This window comes from Fonsecaea erecta (genome assembly GCF_001651985.1).
Source record: "Fonsecaea erecta strain CBS 125763 chromosome Unknown Scaff5, whole genome shotgun sequence".
Classification (NCBI taxonomy): Eukaryota; Fungi; Ascomycota; class Eurotiomycetes; order Chaetothyriales; family Herpotrichiellaceae; genus Fonsecaea; species Fonsecaea erecta.
The window spans coordinates 2,149,434-2,167,435 of NW_017387248.1; the positions used below are offsets into that span (position 1 = coordinate 2,149,434).

The following is an 18,002-nucleotide window of genomic DNA, read 5'->3' on the forward strand; positions in this document are numbered from 1 at the left end:
CCAGATCTACCGACCGGCTCGTCCGCCGTCGATCATTACCTCTTGATTGAGATTCCCCCTGCCACAAGGATGCTGCGGCGGCGGAGAAGTCCACAGTGCAAATGCATGCATGGATTCCATCTTTGTGATAACACAGACCGGACACCCTTGTCATCACTCTTCTTCATCAATGGCCGATGCTGCATCTTTTCTTATCTCCCACCGATCTGTTTGGCTCTCCTCGACTTTCCCACCTTCGGTTTGACGCCTCCCGGCACCGGGAAGAAGCAATATGATCTGCAAGCCATGCATGAGTGGGCTCAAGGTGAGCAACAAACTAGAAAATCCTCGGGGGTGTTGTCGTTCCCGAAGTTGCATCTGCACTTTTGCTGCTGTTTCCAGCAAGTGCGCTCACCCCGGTCGGTGGTTTGCTCCCCGGTCTTGATATGATGGGATCGGTCTTTGATAGCGGCTTATCTCTGTCGTCAAAAGACGACGAGCAGAGCTTTTGTTAGTCGGCGAAAAACACCCAGATTCACTGGGATTATATGATGTCTTGAAAGCGCCTCTCTTCCGATGGCGCGGACTGCATGCCGAGTCTTCCTGTCCTGATATCTCTCGAGCGTCGGCAGGTGAGAGTAGAGAAAAAACGGTAGTTCCCACGCCGCTGTCTTGAACTCAGACTCCTTGATCTCACCGACTCTTTTCTCTACTGACCGGTAGGTTGTCTCGACCACTATGGCCACCCAGCCCAGCACCGGGCACGCCACGCTCATCCTCAAAGACGACAAGAGAGTGTCCATCACAGACGATGGCGTTATCCCCATTACCTCGCTCGGAGAAGGCCAGCCTATCTCTGCGAGTGCGTCGATTGACCCTGCCGCGGAGAGACGGCTGGTGTGGAAGTTTGACCTGCGTATCCTGCCCACGTTGGCCATTATGTACCTCTTCAACGCGCTGGTGAGTTTTGTCTTGAGTATAGATACATATATACATACATACCTGCCGCCATCCACGACGAGTTAACCATTCGGCTCCTAACCATGGATGGGCATTGCTAGGACAAATCGAATCTCGGAAATGCAAAGACGGCCGGGCTCGAAAAGACCCTCCACATGAAGGGTGACGACTACAACCTGATCCTGTCCATCTTCTTCGTCCCCTACGTGCTCGCGGGACCCATCGTCGGCCTGGCCAGTAAAAAATTCGGCCCCAGTCGCACCCTGCCGCTGATGATGCTGTGTTTCGGATTCTGCACGCTGATGACGGTCGCGGTGAAGAACTTTGGAGGTCTCTTTGCGTGTCGGTGGTTCTTGGGCATGGTATATTTCAACCCTTCCCCCGGGGACTTCTCTCTGTTTGATATGTGTCAATGTTCTTCTGACGTGGCATCACCTCAAATAGGCTGAAGGAGGGTTCTTTCCCAGCATCATCTTCTACCAGACCTGTAAGCAGAATCTCGGCCCGTCCTCCTGCGACGCATCGAACTCACATCATTGATTCACAGTGTTTTACCGCCGTGGTGAACTCGCTCGTCGCCTGGCCATCTTCTACGCGGCATCCAATATTGCCTCCGCCTTCGGTGGGCTGCTCTCGTTCGGCGTGTTCCACATCCACACCTCCTCGCTCGCGAACTGGAGATACCTCTTCGTCATCGAGGGTGGGTGCAGCATGCTCTTCTCGCTGTTCGCGTTCTGGGTTCTACCGTACAACGCACAGTCCGCGCGGTTCTTGACCGAGGAGGAAAAACGGCTGGCCTTCTACCGGATCCAGGTCGACTCGTCGTCGGTGGTCAACGAGGAATTCAACATCCGGTCGGCGCTGTCCATCTTCAAGCATCCGACCAGCTGGGTGATCCTGGCGATCGAGATCTGCCTCGGCGTGCCCCTGCAGTCGGTCACGCTGTTCCTGCCCGTCATCGTCAACCAGCTCGGCTACTCGACGGTGAAGACGAATCTGTACACGGTGGCGCCGAACATCACGGGGGCGGTGATGCTGCTGGTGCTCGCGTTCGCCTCGGACTTTACGCGCTGGCGGTTCCCCTTTGTCGCCATGGGGTTTGCCTTTACGTGCATCGGCTTCATCATCTTCGCCGCCGTGGACCTGGACACCCAGCTAAACACGGCGTACTTTGCCTGTTTCATGATGACCTGGGGCACCAGCGCGCCGAGCGTGATCCTGGATGTGTGGTACAACAACAACATCGCCGACGAAAACAAGCGGGTCATGTTGACGAGCGTGGGCGTGCCCGTGGCGAACCTGATGGGTGTCGTGAGGTGCGTACTCGGCGGTTTCCCCCTTTCCTTTCACCTAATTCTACAGTCTCACCCTTGTGTGATATGCTTTTGAGTAACTGACAGACACATGACTTACTTACTGACGCTCTCCCTCTCTTTCCTCTGTATGTATGCAGTTCGAACATCTTCCAGAACAAAGACCGACCGAAGTATCTTCCCGCGCTGATCACGACCGCGACCTTCGGCGCCGTGGGCTGCGCCCTGACCCTGCTCCTCGGCGGCTGGATGATCCTGGACAACAAGCGACGGAACCTGCGTGCCGTCCGGGACGGCGGGAAAAAAGTCCGCGCCCGAGACGTGCCCACCGAGTTGTTGCGTGATGGGCCTGCCGCGCCGGAGTATCGGTGGGTTTACTGAGCGGAGCTGAGTGGGCAACAGGCAGCAGCAGGCAATATATGTATTGTATACAGGTGAAAGGAAGTGTACATTGCAGGCAAGGTGATGGGACGTGGAGAGGGGAGGAGGAGGAAGAGGAAGAGGAAGAAGAGGTGATGATGCATGTGTGGTTCTGTGAGCAGGATAGACTTACAGTATGTAGCTGGGTAACTTGGTTGGTCGATCGATATGGCTGTCGGTGATACTGTATATATACCACCCCCCCGCCCCAGAGTCTTCCAACATATATGTATATATATGCCTTCCGTACGGCCACACTCGTTGGGATTTCCGGCTATCGATTGTTTTTTTTGGTTTTGTTTTTTTGCCACCCTTGATGGGATGGATCCCCGGAAGTCTTGGGGCTTTTGGTACAGTAGGAACTGGACGGAGTATCGTGCACCTAGACGAAGGCATGTAAAAGCCGAGAGAGCAAAACGGTGCTGCTGGAAGTGACGGTGTGAGGCACAAGACCCCGATAGCATCGCCCGTGTGGCCGAATTTCTATATTGAGTAAACGGGGTTACGATTGTTTTAAACAAAGAAGGAAAAAGGGGGTATTTCAGGATAACTCTGCTCGCTACAATTTCAGCTCCAGCACCAAACCAAAGGCTCCCATCATTTGGCAACACCAAGCTCAGCTCAGTGCCGGCATGCACGACGCTCAACGCTCAATGCTCGCTCGCTCGCTCACCGACTTGTTGCCGCCACCACCGCCGCCGCCACGACGTCCAAATCTTTACAAAGGAAACAGGTTGGAACATGCCCGACTTGGCCTGCGTTCTGCCCTCGCAAAGAACCAGGGTCATGTTCTCTAAGAAAAGAAAAAGCTGTTGTGTCATGACTCGTGTCAAGTCGTTCAAGAAACCCAAGGCCCTGTGATGTAAGGGATGGACAAAGGTCGACAAATGGGCCACCCACCCATGCGCAACATTCCCGCCCTAGGAAAACAATCTGCTCGCCTTCCATTTTCCTGTCCAGTCGAGTTACTTCGGGCTTTGAGTTTTGAACATGTTTTCAATAGCATGCAGATGAACAATGTCAACCAGTTTATCGTCTTCAACTCGATCGATGTAGGTCGGTCATTTTCGAATCTTTTTGTACATTTATTGTACACAATCCCTCAGACTTATCGCACACGGGGTTGGAGAGGAATGGGAATCCCGCCAGTGCTCTGTCTGGGCCCCGACGGCAGACCGTTGGTCGCATTGGGGGGCAGAGTTCGGCGATTGAGACGGTTCGTCCTCCAGCGTTCATAGAACTAAAAGCACTGTCAGTCAGATCCTTACACCTCCGAGGGATCCATGGGGACTCACCACTTCACGGCTGGCCTCTCGCAACTCGGATCGCCACTCCCCAAATACAGCGTCCTTCAACTTCACAAAATCACAATGATTGGGGTTGTACGGGTCGGCAAACCCCCAGGGGAAATGTCGACCAACCGGGCCGTCCTTTGCCTCCAGAGAGTATTTGTCCGGGCTGAGAATCGACCACGGGACGTAGCCACTGTCAAGCACAGCATCCTCGGTGGACACTTGGCGCTTATGGGTGCCTGGACGTTTCGTGGTCGCCGGGTCTTTGGCATCAGAATCATCACTCCGGGCTGAAGCCTGGTCCTCCGAATCTGCGGCACTGCTGTCTTCGTCTTCATCACGTTCGTCCAGACGCTCGTCGTCGTCGTCTTCGGCATCAAAACTCAAAGCTTCCAACGGATCAAGACCGGCCTTCTTCAGACTCCGGCTGACTTTTTGCTTCAGAAACGCCATGTGTGCCGTGGTGATGGTATCCGCCTTGCTGATGACTGGGATGACAGTGGTTTTGCTGGCCAAGGTCTTCATGACTTGAATGTCAAAATCCTCGTCGAGCGCGCCGACAATGCGGGATGGCTTGCCAACGCGCGTGGGTTCCATGCCGTTGCTGGCACCTTCAGCGGCGTTGATGTTGGCGTCCAGCCGGGCCGGGTCAAGGACAAAGAAGACGCAATGAATGTGGGTATCTCTGACGCCCGGGGCGCGAATGACCTTCATCTCCTCCAGGAAGGTATCGTCGAATTTGCTTTCCACAAAATTGCTCATATCTCTCAACTGGAGGTCAACAACGCCCTTGTCCAACCCCTGAGAGTCCCATAACGTCAAGCCGATCCGCTCCCCATCGACCTCGATCTCTTGATAGTGGTGGACAAAGTTGGGATTTGCTCTTGCGGACGAGGGAGGGGTGTCGCCATCTGGCGCTCGAGTCGGTTGTTTCCTTGCCGGCAAAGCAAGGGAGCTCTTGAGGAAGTTAAGGAAAGAAGTCTTGCCGACATTCCGAGCGCCGATGATGAGGACGTTGTACGGGGTGGGGTCTTTGCGACGTCGAACTCTCCGGGGGGAGTTGATGGTGGACACGGTGGAGTTCGCATAGGAATATCGACCGCCTTAACAGCAATTGAATCAGCCTCGTCATGACATCTCGCCCATGCAGCTCAAAACTTACGGTGGGTCATGCTCTCAGTCCTCGCATATGGATCGACAGCATCCTTTTCCAAGTTTCCCGGCAGAGGAGGGACTGGAGGGGTGTTCTTCGCGCCATTTGGTTGCTGGGGGTTGTAGTTTTCTCCACCAAACGATTGAATGCCCAGTGGCTGCGGGTTGTAATTTGGCAGGCGAGGAGGCGACTGTGTGACCTTGACGGCTTCGTCCATTTCCTGTTGCTTCTTCTTCAGACGGCTCGCAGAGCTCTTGCGGTCACCCAGGGCTTCGCCGCTCTTTGATCGAAATAAGCGAGAGCCGAGACTGGTACTCCGTCGGCTGGAGGCTTGGGACTCATTGCGAGAGAGGGGAGCGGGAGAAGTCATGGCGTCGGGAGGACGTCAGATCAACTGTGGGAGTGGGAGAGAGGGGCCTGTCACTGGGGAGCCAATTCGGAGTAATTGTGAAGTGAACGACTGGCAGGCCGGCAGGCGCAGGCGCTGACGTGAGGAGACTGGATTGGTGGGTGGTGATTTGAGCTGTCGGTAGAAGGTGCCTGGAGGGAGAACGATGGAGATGCTGACGGTAGAGAGGACTGGATTCAATTCGATATAATGAACCAGGGGGGCGGCCAGCGCAGATGCAGTGTGTGAAAGGCTCGCTTTGAGTAGTGAGTGAAGTGAAATTCCAATCGCAGTGAGTGAGTGAGTGAGCGAATATGGAGAGATCGAGAGGTCCAAGCTGTCGATGGCGGCAGGCCAGATGAGAATGTCGGGATACAAGAAAGTCACCTGCGACCGTTGAAGCCGGTTCAGCTGTGCTCAGCGTGCTGAAGAACAGAACATGGGGTAATTGCAGGGTGCGCCGAACTCCAGAGCAGCGACGTCGACCAACTAACTGCACCTACTGCACCTGAGCCACTTTGAACCTGCGTTAGAGGCGCACTTGACAGCGGGTCGCGATGAAGTCAAATTGTGCCGCATGCGTCGGTCCGCAACGTGGGATGCAGCCAGAAACAATCCACTGGGGGAAAAAAAAATAAAAATCAACGGGAGTCAAGATAGGTTGTCAGAGATAGACGAAAAGGAAGATCAAGAGTTCTTTTCTTTCGCTTCATGCTCTCGTCTCTGGCCCTGATCCCTCACTCCCGATCCTGTCTTTTCAGCCGGGGAGAGTATTCAGGGGCTTCCTCACCAAGTGGTCCCTGGAAGACAGCTCGAAAGCCGACTGGGCAATAGAATCCTTAGCCAACACCAACAGGCGAAGATAGGGCACAGTAGGGCACAGAGCTTTGCTCGTTTCATGTTTTCTGTTACACTAGCCCACTAACTAGCACGATCAGAGTTTGTTAACACGATTCCCCCTGGGCAGATCCCTCTCCCGCTGTCCTCTTCTGCTTTGTTCTTTGAAAGTCAGCACCTTGGCTAGCTTGGTGGTTGTGGTTCCCATCGTGCCAAACTGCATCTATCACAGCTCCCGTGGCTGCACGTAGACCGTCACCTCCACGTCGCATCGTGCCTGATGGGTACGTTTTCAATCTCGGTCATCATGCCTCGGAAGCTCTCATTCAAGCATGGGCGAATTAGAATGGCTGCTTGTTGAGTCAACCATGGAAACGACACGACTGCGTGGGAGAAGCCGACGTCTTTGAACTTCCAGTCCCAGCTTTTGAGCATGAAGTCGATCAATTTGCCATTGTCCTCGCATTCGTTGAGCGTGATCAGAGTCGCTGCTCCACCGGCAAACCCGTCCAACCGCACCCGCAGCATAGTCCTCTCCGGGTCAAAGGTATTCCCACCATAACTGTCTTCCGAAGGTGTTGCGGAGCAAAAAGAGTTGGATCGTCTGCGTTTGTTGGGAGTCTGCTTCTTTGGTGTCGCACTGATGGCCCAGTTACCACTCGATCCTCAGGGCTTCTTCGTTGTCATTTGTTTATCGACCACGCCAATCTCTTCTCTGACTGCTGTTTCCACCTTGTTTGAGCTGGCTTCGCGGCCGGTCTTCCAGGACAGTTGATGGCGATGCTTGTCGAACTTGTAAGGGTTTGTTTGTTGAAGTGTCCTCTTTCGAAGATTGTGCTCAGGAGGGCCTGGCTCTTCGACATCATCCACATTGTTTTCAGGACTTCTCAAGGCGGATCGAGGAGTGGAACGTGGAGGAGCCGACCAGGGCTCAAATCGAGTGGAATGCCTCGCAGGTGGTTTCACATCGTACTTTGAAGATTGTGCCTGTACAGTCTCCTCGTAACGTTCATCGTCGTCGTTGTCTCCTTCTTCTGCGGGCTCGAAGGTGGACTCGGAAATGTCTGGGCTTTGTTGCCAGGGAGGAGAATATCGTCCCAATTCACTCAGAGTAACCATCTCTTCCAGATCTAGCAGCTTCTTCCTGGCAGACCAATTTGAGGTGCGAGAAAACATCACATCAACGTCTTCAACAAGTTCAGACAGTCCAGAACTAGGAGGGTTGGGACTGCTGTTAGGGCGAGGTGGTTTGATCACAGTCGTGGAAAGGAAATCTTCTCGCTTTAAACAGACGTTGGGAAATGCACAGAGCGCGGCACCAGTGATATATCTTTCTGGGGTGGCATGAAGTAGACTGCTCGACATTTTGAAAGATAATAGAAAAGGCAGCGGGACACGACGAACAGACAAGCTGTTTGACGGACACCAGACAAAGTGAATTGAAGGCGGTTGAGTTCGAAGTGGTGTCCAGCTGAGAAAACCGCAGGCCAGAAGATGGAGAGGCAGTCCCTTGCAACTAACCACAGCGTCCACCGTCCACAAACATTTCCCCAGCACATTCACATCGAGTCTACTCTGTTTTGCCATTCGGTCGCTCACTCGTTCGTTTGCCCTTGAACTTGTTCAACAGGCTCAAATCCAGCGGCACACGCTCTCCTAGCCATGTGGCTCTTTGACTATGGTCCCTCACTTCATCACCATCTTCATGATTGGGATGCACCAGAGCAGACAATGGCCCTCGATTGATGACCAGCCACGGGATGAACGCTCCAAATTGCGCCGGTGTGAAGACGTTCACTTCAAACATTGCCATGATATGCGGCCCGACCGGACGATCCCAGAAACGATAGATCCTGCCATGTTGCCTGAGTACAGCGACCCCGACCAGACGGCCCCAAAGGAAAAACATACCTCAACTCCGGAAACTCCCTTCGAATCCTCTCCCAGAGCGCACGGGCATACTCCTTCTGCTCGTCGTTGTTCGCGTGGTAGTAGATGTGGATATCAAAACCCCCTCGTCGGCCATTGGTCACGCCAGAGGTGAATTTCTGGTAGCTCTCGCTCAGCGAACCCGTTTGGGGGTTCTTGAAGGACTTGCCATCCTCATTCAATTCGTCCGGGAGAGGTGGGAGACCCTCGTACCCTTCCAACGGAGAGGGAAACGTGTACCAAAACGGATCCGACATTCTTCGCTATAAAGATCGGTGGTCTGAGAAATCAGTGGCAACAGATGGTTATCTGATAATCTCTTAATGAGCCGTCACTATAAGTTCTGTCAACATCAGAGCCGTCCATAACTCTCGAAAAGGATATTGCCTTATTGTCGGCCGAGAAAATTTACAAGAGTTGTCAGCGATGATGGCGTTTGTGATCGGAAGCGGAATTGCTTCCGACCGTATTAGTATCAGGGATTGCACGAACAATCACAAGATTTCCATCAAGATTGCCTGGGGGACGAGGTAGGGCATCAGGAGGATACTCCGGGAAGAGTTGATACCCAAAGATATCAAGTGTGTAAGTTCGGGTATGCCGACAAGGCCAGCCATAAGGGTTCATTATTCACCACGACCCCAGACCCGAACCGACCCGTCTCCTTTGAGTTGGTACAGCCATTCAGCATCATCTAAGTCATGGGCGGCCCTAGCTTCTACGCAGCCCGAGTCCCGCTGCTCATCCTCATTACTCTCATAGCTACCTCCTTTGCTTGCCCTGATCACGCCCGACACATCCTTCGCGCTGCCGGTGTCCAGTCCTCGGAGTTGCAACACCCAGCGACTTTGGTGCGCCAGGGCCGTCACAAGATGCGCATGGTTGCGCTCCAACGGTATCCCCCCCTCGTTTGAGGACGTGGCGACATGCATCAATGGAGTGTCAGCGCTGCAGGCAAGTACTAGAGCGTGAGACTGGATGCGGAGAGTGGACAGGAATTCCTGCATAGATGTACTTGAGAAAGAAGGCTGGCAGGCGATGAGAAAGTCGATGCCATCCAGGAAAATTAAAGGCTTTCCGGCTTCAGGAGCTCGAGTCGGAGGCGTTGACGTCGAGGGCATCCGTGGTGTCGGTGTGCCTGCCGATGAACTTGATATCGATGCTGAGGTAGATGTCGTCGTCGTAGGGATGCTCTTTAATGCCGAACTCAAAGCGTTCTGCACGTCGTTCAGTGACAGTGATTTCAGCCTCGTCCTTGGTGATGCGTCTCCTGCTCCTCCTCTTCCTCCTCCACCACCACCACCACTCGCAAAGGGCGACCCATAAGGTGGCGGGTCATGAGTCAGTCCATCGACGAAGACTATTCTCCTACTTCGCAATAGCGACTGAATGTCGAGGCCCTGCCACAGCGGTCAGCAAACTACAAACAAGACATTCTGCTGTAGAATAGCAAGGGGTTACAAAAGTTTTATATCCTGGAGAGAAAAGACCTGATGGAACGAACGAACACGGACGAGTAGGACCAGACAGAAAGAAGCTGGCAAAAGCCCAGAAACGGGGGGAGGGGGAAAGAAACCTACAATCTTCTTCCCTAGCTCAACCCACAGACTCAACGGCCGCAGAAAACTCGCAAAGACAACCGGCGCGCCCATGGACGCCGTGGTTCTGCTTCTTTCAGGCCTCGGGCCCGCGACTCTGCTACCGCCATCGCCCCCCTTGTTGTGGGTGTCGATGTCGTCCTCGACCACGCCGTACAGGGCCGCGTAGACGAGCCGCAGCACCAGCCAGGGCGACGGCGTGCTGAGGACCGAGGTGATGAGCGTTTGACTGTGCGCATCGCTGGACTCGGAGAGCGAGAGGGAGGACTGGATGTAGCTCGCCAACGGCGGGGGGATTGCCGGCGGCATTTATTTTCAGAGACCGTGGTGGGGGGAAGTGATTATTTTTAATGCTTTTTGGTTCTCACCTTGGCTCTTCTCTATCCAGTCTTCAAGGGTACGAGACAAGACGGGACGGTTGGGGTGTAAGTGATGTGGTGTTCTGTGGTGATATACACGACAACGAACAAACAAACACGAAGATTTTAGAATGTCAGGTGAGTGGCGAGACTTTCTACGCGCTCTACAAAGTACCATAGATATCAAGAAGCAGAGAGATTTCTAAGAGAGGGGAATTGGAAATGAGGTTCGATGGTAAATTCTTCATTTCTGGGGATTTTCTCTTTCGGATCGTCCTCCAGGCATGCTCGAAAAGCAAGAAAAACTTGCCCTTTGGTATTTTTTCTCTTCTCATTTTTTATCTGAGCCACGTTCTGCCACCGACGTCTGATTGCGCCCCATGAATATGATGTGACCAGGAAGGACTGCGACAGCCTTGGTGTCGTCGTCCGCGGCTGACACGCTCTCTGTCGTGAACCTTTCGCCTCCCCATCGTCCAGCCTCACAGACCATGCGCGTCCCGTGGTGCGGCATAGCTTTGCTCTCCGGTAAACCATGTTTCAATGCATTTCAATGCGAAATCATGAGGCCCCCTCACAAATCATCTTGTTGGTCCGTTCATGCCTTTGAGGGCCCACGAGCACCCTTGGGCGCGCCGGTCCGGAATGCGTTGCTCGCCTTCCTGTACACAGAAAACCTGGTTAGTCCTTATCTTAGATTTCAGACAACGCTCATCCAGCCCTGGTTTCTCAGCCACGAAAGCGCCGGTCCATCTCTTTTGTAGTCCTTCATCGGCGTGCTTTCCAACCCTTGAATCGTGGTCCATAACTTCCACAAAGCCATCTACACAAAGGAACAGCAGGGGTCCTTACCGGGCGACCAACTTCAAAGACCTCATTCTGCCGGTGCCGGTGGTCTTGCGTCTCTTGGCCTTCTCGCTCCACTCGTATTTGCGGGTCTTAGCAGCAGGATACTACAGCGAACAGTCAGTTGTCGAGTTCCCAGCATATATGGTAATTGTATCATCCAGAGTCAAACGGTCGCGGATCGCTTGGGGGAGAGGATGTCATGGGATGACAATAGGGTGAAAGATTTTCGACGTACTCCGCAGTTCGCGCACGTATGTTTCTGAATGTGCAAGCTTCGACGACCACATCTGCATCAATTGAATCTTGTCAGCGCACAAGTCGAATCGCCATCTCTCCAATGCTCGCAAGCACGAGATTAGACCGAGAAATTGGCAGAGAGAACGTACCTCCGGCACAGAGTATGCGTCTTGTTGTGTCCTATTCACGATTTTCCGTCAGAATCCCAAGTTGTTAAATTGTTTCGCACTCCCAGGTAGGGGTTGTGGGTGGTTGGCTCCTCACTCTTTCCGAACGAACTCGTTCCCTTCGTCATTTTGGCGGATTATCAGACAAGACGTTCTGCGAATAGATCAGTGATCGAACCGCCGTGGTTGGGGAGGACGATGTCGTACGGGAGACTTGTGCACAGTTGAAGGAGACGTTTGTGAGAGTCGTGCTCGAAAATTGGACGGCCGAATCGAGATGCGAGGAGCAGGCGCATTTTTCGTGGGCGCCAAGATTTATGCCAAGACCCCACCAATTCTGGCCAGCCTTGCGAAATGCCCTCAGCCTCGCGCCTAAGAAGGACTGAGTGAAGAATTCGACAAGTCTTTCTCTTTGCTATCAAATTGAAACTTATTAACCTCAACATCCCATTCTGGAGTATGCCGGCTGTCAATGTCTAAGCATACGACAATCCTGCCCGGTCACCAGCATTGCTGCGACTGTGGTCGACTCACTGAGCTTGTGAACCCCTATTGGGCCTGGGAATACTAATTCCGAATAGCCGAAAGATGTCATTAAGTTAAGGGGGTAATATACATTGAAGCAAAAGGGAGTGTACGGTACATGAGCCAGGCGGCAATGTCTAATTTTCCTGAAGGCAATTGATCACCTAGCCCCCTGACGCCCCGACCTCTCCAGACACCTGAAATGACTCCTGGGAAGAAGAAAATTGTCGACTAATTCCGCCTCCGAACTTACAGTGCTGGTCTGTTCCAACGCAAAGGCGACCGCTTTAATTTCCAAGAAGGAGTCTGCTTCCAAGAAGGGCTCCCAGCACGCAACGGTGGTCCCGTCATTGCCGGAGTTCCTGAAGTGGCTGTCCCCGTTCCAAAGCTGGTAATTAGACAGGAACAGGCACTAACCACCCGCTTGACATTCGCTGAGCATCCGCCCAAAAACGTCGGCAGAGGGGCGGTATTGGATGCTGTGGTGGTGTAGCCTGCACAGAAGCGACGCATAGCGGATGAGTAGCGAGGATCGATCAAATTGCGGAGACAATTGTCTTGGTTGCAGACCAACTTGGACGCTGAAGGTGGCGGCGTTGTGACTGGATTCACTGCATTCGAACTAGATGTACCTGCGGTTGACACAATGCTCGTCGAAACCGCTGCGCCGCTGACGGTGGTGGAAGCTGAGGACGAGGCGGCTAGCGAATCTGGATCTGAGTCGGAGTCGCTCGGAGTGGCTGAGGTCGTTGCCGACGCGATGATCGCACTAGAAGCTGCGCAAGATGAACGTGAGGAAATACACGTAGTTGTCAGCAGAGTCGAGGTTGCTGGATTTGGTTGAGGACTGCTTGGCTGGTTGCCGAGCTGTCCTCCACATGTGGTATCAGAGTCACACTCAGAGTCAGAGTTAGAGTTAGAATCGGGATCGGATGTATCGCTTAACCCAGTGGAAGTAGAGCCAGAAGCAGATACGGAGCTTGATGCGGTTGTCGGTGTCGATGAGCCAGTAGCCTGAGTAGGAATATTCAGAGTTTGCCCAACCTGAAGATTATCCCAATCAACCCCTGGATTGGCACCATTCAAGGCATCCCAAGAACAACCCAGCGAGCTTGCAATCGCCCAACCAAAGTCGCCTGCAACCACCGTGTAAGTATTTGCTGCTTGGGAAGGAGCTGGCGATGTCGTGGTAGTGCTACCTATGCCGGTTGTGGTCGAAACAATAGAAGCCAAGCTTGTGCTGGTCGTCGAAGTTGTGGTGGTCAAAGCTGAGGTCGACGTAGCAGTGTTAGCCGAGAATTGATCCGAGGAGGCCTGGGTTGAAGTTGTTGTGCTAGGTGCTCCACTTGCTGAGAGAGCGGTGCTTGAATAGCTCGGTGACCCAGCTGAGGATGTCGTTGTGCTCAAGGAAGTCGAAGTTGAGGGTACCGGTGTCGTTGTGGACGATGATGTTGTTGATGAGCTAGATGAGGATGTGTAAGCTGACGACGCACTCGTCAAAATGCTGAGGCTCGAATTATCAGGTGGACTTGAGGAAGATGCAGTGGTCGAAGACATTGTCGAAGTAAGACTCGTGGACGAAGGTGTTGATGCTGTGGTCGACGTTGGACAAGTGCCGCCGGGTACTATGAGCACCTGACCAACCAACAATTGATCCCAGTTGACCCCTGGGTTTGCAGCCTGGAGGGTATCAAAATTCACTGTCAAGTTCTTTGCAATGGAAGAGCCGTCATCGCCAGCGACGACTGTATAAGAACAAGGAAGTGCAAGTGTTTGATTCGTGCATTGCACAGACTGATAAGTGCCGTCGAATGGACTGGAATATTGCCAGCTTGAACACATGTTGTTGGTCGTGATTTTGACGGACTTCACGTACGCCGAGAAGGGGGCCGCGCTAAAATTCGTGTATCCTCCGCCCCAGTACACAGTACCATAAGGAGTACTCGGGTCTCCTGAGCACCAAAGGCCCAGATGTAGCCGGGACGGTGTCTGCGGGTATTGGTATGACCCAGTCGTTGCGCCGTTGTTGTTCAATGTCCTCACAGCGACACCGTCGATGGACCAGATCAATTTATCTGGTTGCCAATCTAAGGCGTATGTGTGGAAGTTGTGTTCAGGATCGTTCACAGCAGGCTGAGAGCCACGGTCAGAATTGCCAACCTGACCTTTGCCAAAGTAATTGGTCTGAACAGCACCACTGGACCCTGCGAAGTTGTTTCCCGACCACTCCCAGTCTATTTCATCTAAGTCGTCCGACATCATGACTGAACTTGTGATGATACCAGCACCAGGGGCGGCCTGGACGACCACCTCTATGCGCCCGAAGAGAACATAGAAGCGAGTCCAGATGTACGGGGCGTCGTATCGCTTTGCAAAAGTAAAGTTAGCACCGTTAGGAGACCCGTAGCCAACAGTAGCATAGTCGGCTAGGATCCAGTCTGAAGGAGTGGTGGTCTGTTGACTGAAATCCATAAAATACTCGCTGGTTGCCAAGCCGGGAATCGGAGGGCACGAGCCTGCACAGGTGGAAGTCAGTTGGAAAATTCAAGCGCAACACCAACTGGGTGCCGGTTTACTGACCATTCAGAGGATTGCAGGCTGTGTCTGCCCTCACCAGCCTCGAGAAGAAGGCGGCGAAGATCGTCAATACCAACGAGAATAGGGTTGAGGAAGTCATCATCGCAGGCAGGGAGATGGCTACAAGATTCCAAACAGTCTAGGATCTCGAGACGAAAGAATAGGTAGACTGTTTCCTCATGTTTTGAAAAGTAAAGGAGCAGAGATTTCAGATATCGAGGGTGTGGCAGACAATGGAGTCCCTCACCGTTCACTTACCGCTCTCTCATTAGTGTATCACGAAACAAAGGGAATCAAGACAATGGAGGGGGACCGCTTGCGCTGCACATAGCGCGTTATATTTTTGGCACCCTAGGGTGTGGCATTTGTCCATGGCGTGAATGTTCATTTACGTATGAATCACAACTGTGAGGAGGGCACAGTCCACAACAGGGCCTGTGCCTAGGGGAGTCAAACATGATGTCTTGAGAGGGTGCTTCACAGAAAGAGGATTGAGAGAAGTGAAGCAGTGAGAAGACGAGATACAAAGGATGGGGGTGGACCTCGTCGGCGGATCCTCGGCACAATCATTGTCCGTTCCGGTTCGCCGGATCTGTTCTCGCCGGCCCAATGACTAAGAATTTCCCCGAAACTCTCTCCCGACAATGCCCTTAATTGCGCCGTACCACCAGTATCTCTGGCATTCACCAATAGTTGGTCAAACAAATTCAGTCGTAGGGGAGTTCAGTAACATGCTCCATGGTACAAAAAGTAAACACTCTGCCGCCAAAGAACCCGAAACCGCCAAAAACACCACCCTTCCCACCAGGCCACTCTCCAAGTCACCACATCAAGGAACAATACAAGTCGCCGTCGCAAGAGCATCAACCAAGAACCCTGTAGCTGCAGCCACGCCAACGCACGGACTGGGGGAGCAAGATATCTGTGTGAGGAGCCCTACACTAGTCGCCGTACTGGTGGATTGTGAGCATGGCGCTGGTGTTGCCGCACAGACTTCGATGAGCTGGAGCCTGTATTCAGTGAAGGGCACAACATTCGTCAGTGTTGTCTGGCCTGAGTCAAATGTAAAGGCTCCTGTTGTGCTGGTGGTGCTCGCAGGTGCCACAGACGTGGCCGGTCTGGAGCCCCCGTCACTGATACTGATGGAAGTTAGGCTTGTAGTTTGAGGACTACTCGCCGAGGTCCCCAGGCCTCGCGTCGAAGAAAGAGAGCTCGTGGCAACCTGGCACGAAGCACTCCCCCCGGGGCATGACGTGACAAAGACCGTACCAGTAGAAGTAGTTGTAGTGGTGAGCACAGCATATGAAGTGCTCACGGTTGGGGAATTCGATATCAATACTAGGGTGCTTGTTGTAGTGACCACAGCTGGGGTTGTTGTGCTCGAGGTAGGGACTGGAACCACAGTCGGTCCTTGGGTTGGCTCTCCAGAGAACGATGGCTCTGGTTCTGGCTGATTTACTGTCAGTCTGAGATACGACGGGCAGGAAATTATGTGAATGCTCTTCTGGAGGAACTCACTGTTGCAAAGATTTCTCCATCTGGACCAAGTATCAACAGGGCTGAATTCTCGAATCCTGTATTTCTCGATCAGCCTGAGTTAAACCAACCTCTCCATCAAAATTCGCAAAGCAGAACGACAACAACGTCACAGTTGTGCCTCTAGGGCGCCGTTCCACGGTCTCGACCGAGATAGGTGCAGGGTGCTGAGTATACCGACCTCCTTCTTCAGATGCAATGTTAACCGCAGCCACATCGCTGAACTGGGTGCAGACAGTGTCCGCCGTATCATAAGCACCATTGAAAGTGACTGCCAAGCAGGAACCGGGAGTATTCTGATGGTTGTAATTGACACACTCTTCGATGCAGGAGCCCAGGTCAGTGGCGTCCGTCGTTTGAGCGATGATCGTGCCATCGTAGGTGCTGGCACATTGCAACTGCCAGGTATAGTTTCGTGGCGTGACATAGAAATATCCGTCATACTGCGTGCAGTCTGGGTCGGTCGTGATCGGAGGAGACGATTGGCGCGAGTGTAGCTGTCGACATGTTAGTAAAGGCTAATGCCAACCATGTGCAGAGAACTTCCCAACCTTTGCAGAATCGCGATGAAAATAGTCACGTCTTCCAGAAGCGTGTAATAGTCCTCCCAGCCCATGTGGTGCCAGGTCGTCGAGTCTGCTTGCCCTGGCCACTGCATTTGTCGCAGGTGCTAAAACCAAGGACCAAAATATGGTGGACAACATTGTATGCATCTTGACTTAGTTGTAGGGATGAAGCAGAATTCAAGTCTCCCGCGATGAGGTAGATGAGGGTGGTGTTGTGGCCGCACGGCCCTTTGAAAGTATCTGATGTTAGCATTGGAATGTGGCTCAACAATGTGTCCATACCCCGTCATTCTGGTGGTATCCGAGCACGATCCTGACTCCTTCTATTCAGAACTCGTGGCCACCGAACTGTGTGGATGCGATAGCAGCCAGGAGGAGAAGGGATGTATGAGCATGATTGCTGTCCTGCAGGTATCTGCCGTCCTCGAAGTAACCTCGTAGTCACCGACTATAAGGGAACGTTCACAAGGATGCATGGCTTATCGTTTTATGCCAGTCCGCAAAACAGAGATAGAATGCTTCTCAAGATGAGCGTGCCGTGGGGACAGAGGCACGTTTAATATTGAACGTGTGCTGAGCCCAGGCATCGTGACAAACGAATGTTAAGGCTGACTGCGGCCCATGCAAGCCATTCTCCTCCCTGCAGTGCCTGCCTAGGGGTTTCCGCGAGAGAGAACACGTGAACCATCGTTTATGAGTAGACATCCCCAATCATACAGCCCCCTCTCCCATGCCCTGGCACGGTGGTCACCCTTGACTCTTCTCCCGTCAGAGTCGGACCATGGCTCCAGTTTACAGGTGTCAGTTCGCGTGAGCATCTCAAAAGCCAGAAAAGTCCCATCCGATGCCGGCCACACCCCTCTCGTGCCAGGATTATTTGATACTTATTTCCCAGCTTGCTAGTGCCTTCGCTTGGCACCCAACTCCAAGTGGAACATTTGTCGGCCCAAGGGATGACGGTGATGGGTTACACCAGCTCTCGGACAGCGTCGACTCGACCTGTTTCCGCTTCTCGACCTAGTTCTGGGGCTCCGAGTTGGAATTGCTGTTGCTGGTGGCCCTTTGGCTGTCCCAATATCTCGACACTGCCTTCCTTGCAGTCTCGTTCTGAAACTCGGAACGTGCTCGAAAGAGATTGAAGACAGGGAATTCGAGTCCGTCCATGACGTAAGTGTCTGGATCAGCCTGAATGCGGTTCCAGACTTCGCCGAGATAATTTTCGAGGATCTCGAGCATCTGGGGATCCAGCTCGCCTGTTGAACTGTTCTGTGCCATTTGAAGTGCTTGTCGAACGGTCATCTCACGGGTCCGGGACAT

General features: G+C 53.1%; 7 protein-coding genes across 7 annotated transcripts; 1 reads left to right on the forward strand and 6 right to left on the reverse strand.

The window, feature by feature from the left end:
• Positions 1-717: 717 nt before the first annotated feature.
• AYL99_06839 (hypothetical protein) lies at positions 718-2,633 on the forward strand (the record flags this gene model as incomplete). Its single annotated transcript, XM_018838348.1, has 5 exons — positions 718-939; positions 1,041-1,301; positions 1,384-1,426; positions 1,487-2,255; positions 2,393-2,633. 5 exons carry the CDS (start codon positions 718-720, stop codon positions 2,631-2,633), a joined length of 1,536 nt encoding a protein of 511 aa, XP_018692908.1.
• Positions 2,634-3,780: 1,147 nt separating this feature from the next.
• AYL99_06840 (hypothetical protein) lies at positions 3,781-5,487 on the reverse strand (the record flags this gene model as incomplete). Its single annotated transcript, XM_018838349.1, has 3 exons — positions 3,781-3,912; positions 3,968-5,067; positions 5,127-5,487. The coding sequence occupies 3 exons, from the start codon at positions 5,485-5,487 to the stop codon at positions 3,781-3,783; spliced, it is 1,593 nt and encodes a 530-aa protein (XP_018692909.1).
• A 1,521-nt stretch (positions 5,488-7,008) lies between these two features.
• AYL99_06841 (hypothetical protein) lies at positions 7,009-7,707 on the reverse strand (the record flags this gene model as incomplete). The annotated part of the gene is made up of 1 exon (XM_018838350.1): positions 7,009-7,707. One exon carries the CDS (start codon positions 7,705-7,707, stop codon positions 7,009-7,011), a length of 699 nt encoding a protein of 232 aa, XP_018692910.1.
• A 205-nt stretch (positions 7,708-7,912) lies between these two features.
• Positions 7,913-8,528, reverse strand: AYL99_06842 (hypothetical protein; the record flags this gene model as incomplete). Its single annotated transcript, XM_018838351.1, has 2 exons — positions 7,913-8,195; positions 8,254-8,528. 2 exons carry the CDS (start codon positions 8,526-8,528, stop codon positions 7,913-7,915), a joined length of 558 nt encoding a protein of 185 aa, XP_018692911.1.
• Positions 8,529-8,897: 369 nt separating this feature from the next.
• On the reverse strand, positions 8,898-10,178 carry AYL99_06843 (hypothetical protein; the record flags this gene model as incomplete). The annotated part of the gene is made up of 2 exons (XM_018838352.1): positions 8,898-9,671; positions 9,852-10,178. The coding sequence occupies 2 exons, from the start codon at positions 10,176-10,178 to the stop codon at positions 8,898-8,900; spliced, it is 1,101 nt and encodes a 366-aa protein (XP_018692912.1).
• Positions 10,179-10,809: 631 nt separating this feature from the next.
• Positions 10,810-16,735, reverse strand: AYL99_06844 (hypothetical protein; the record flags this gene model as incomplete). The annotated part of the gene is made up of 9 exons (XM_018838353.1): positions 10,810-11,017; positions 11,081-11,181; positions 12,260-12,394; positions 12,424-14,522; positions 15,538-15,722; positions 15,853-16,029; positions 16,102-16,121; positions 16,191-16,616; positions 16,649-16,735. 9 exons carry the CDS (start codon positions 16,733-16,735, stop codon positions 10,810-10,812), a joined length of 3,438 nt encoding a protein of 1,145 aa, XP_018692913.1.
• A 967-nt stretch (positions 16,736-17,702) lies between these two features.
• AYL99_06845 (hypothetical protein) lies at positions 17,703-18,002 on the reverse strand (the record flags this gene model as incomplete). The annotated part of the gene is made up of 1 exon (XM_018838354.1): positions 17,703-18,002. One exon carries the CDS (start codon positions 18,000-18,002, stop codon positions 17,703-17,705), a length of 300 nt encoding a protein of 99 aa, XP_018692914.1.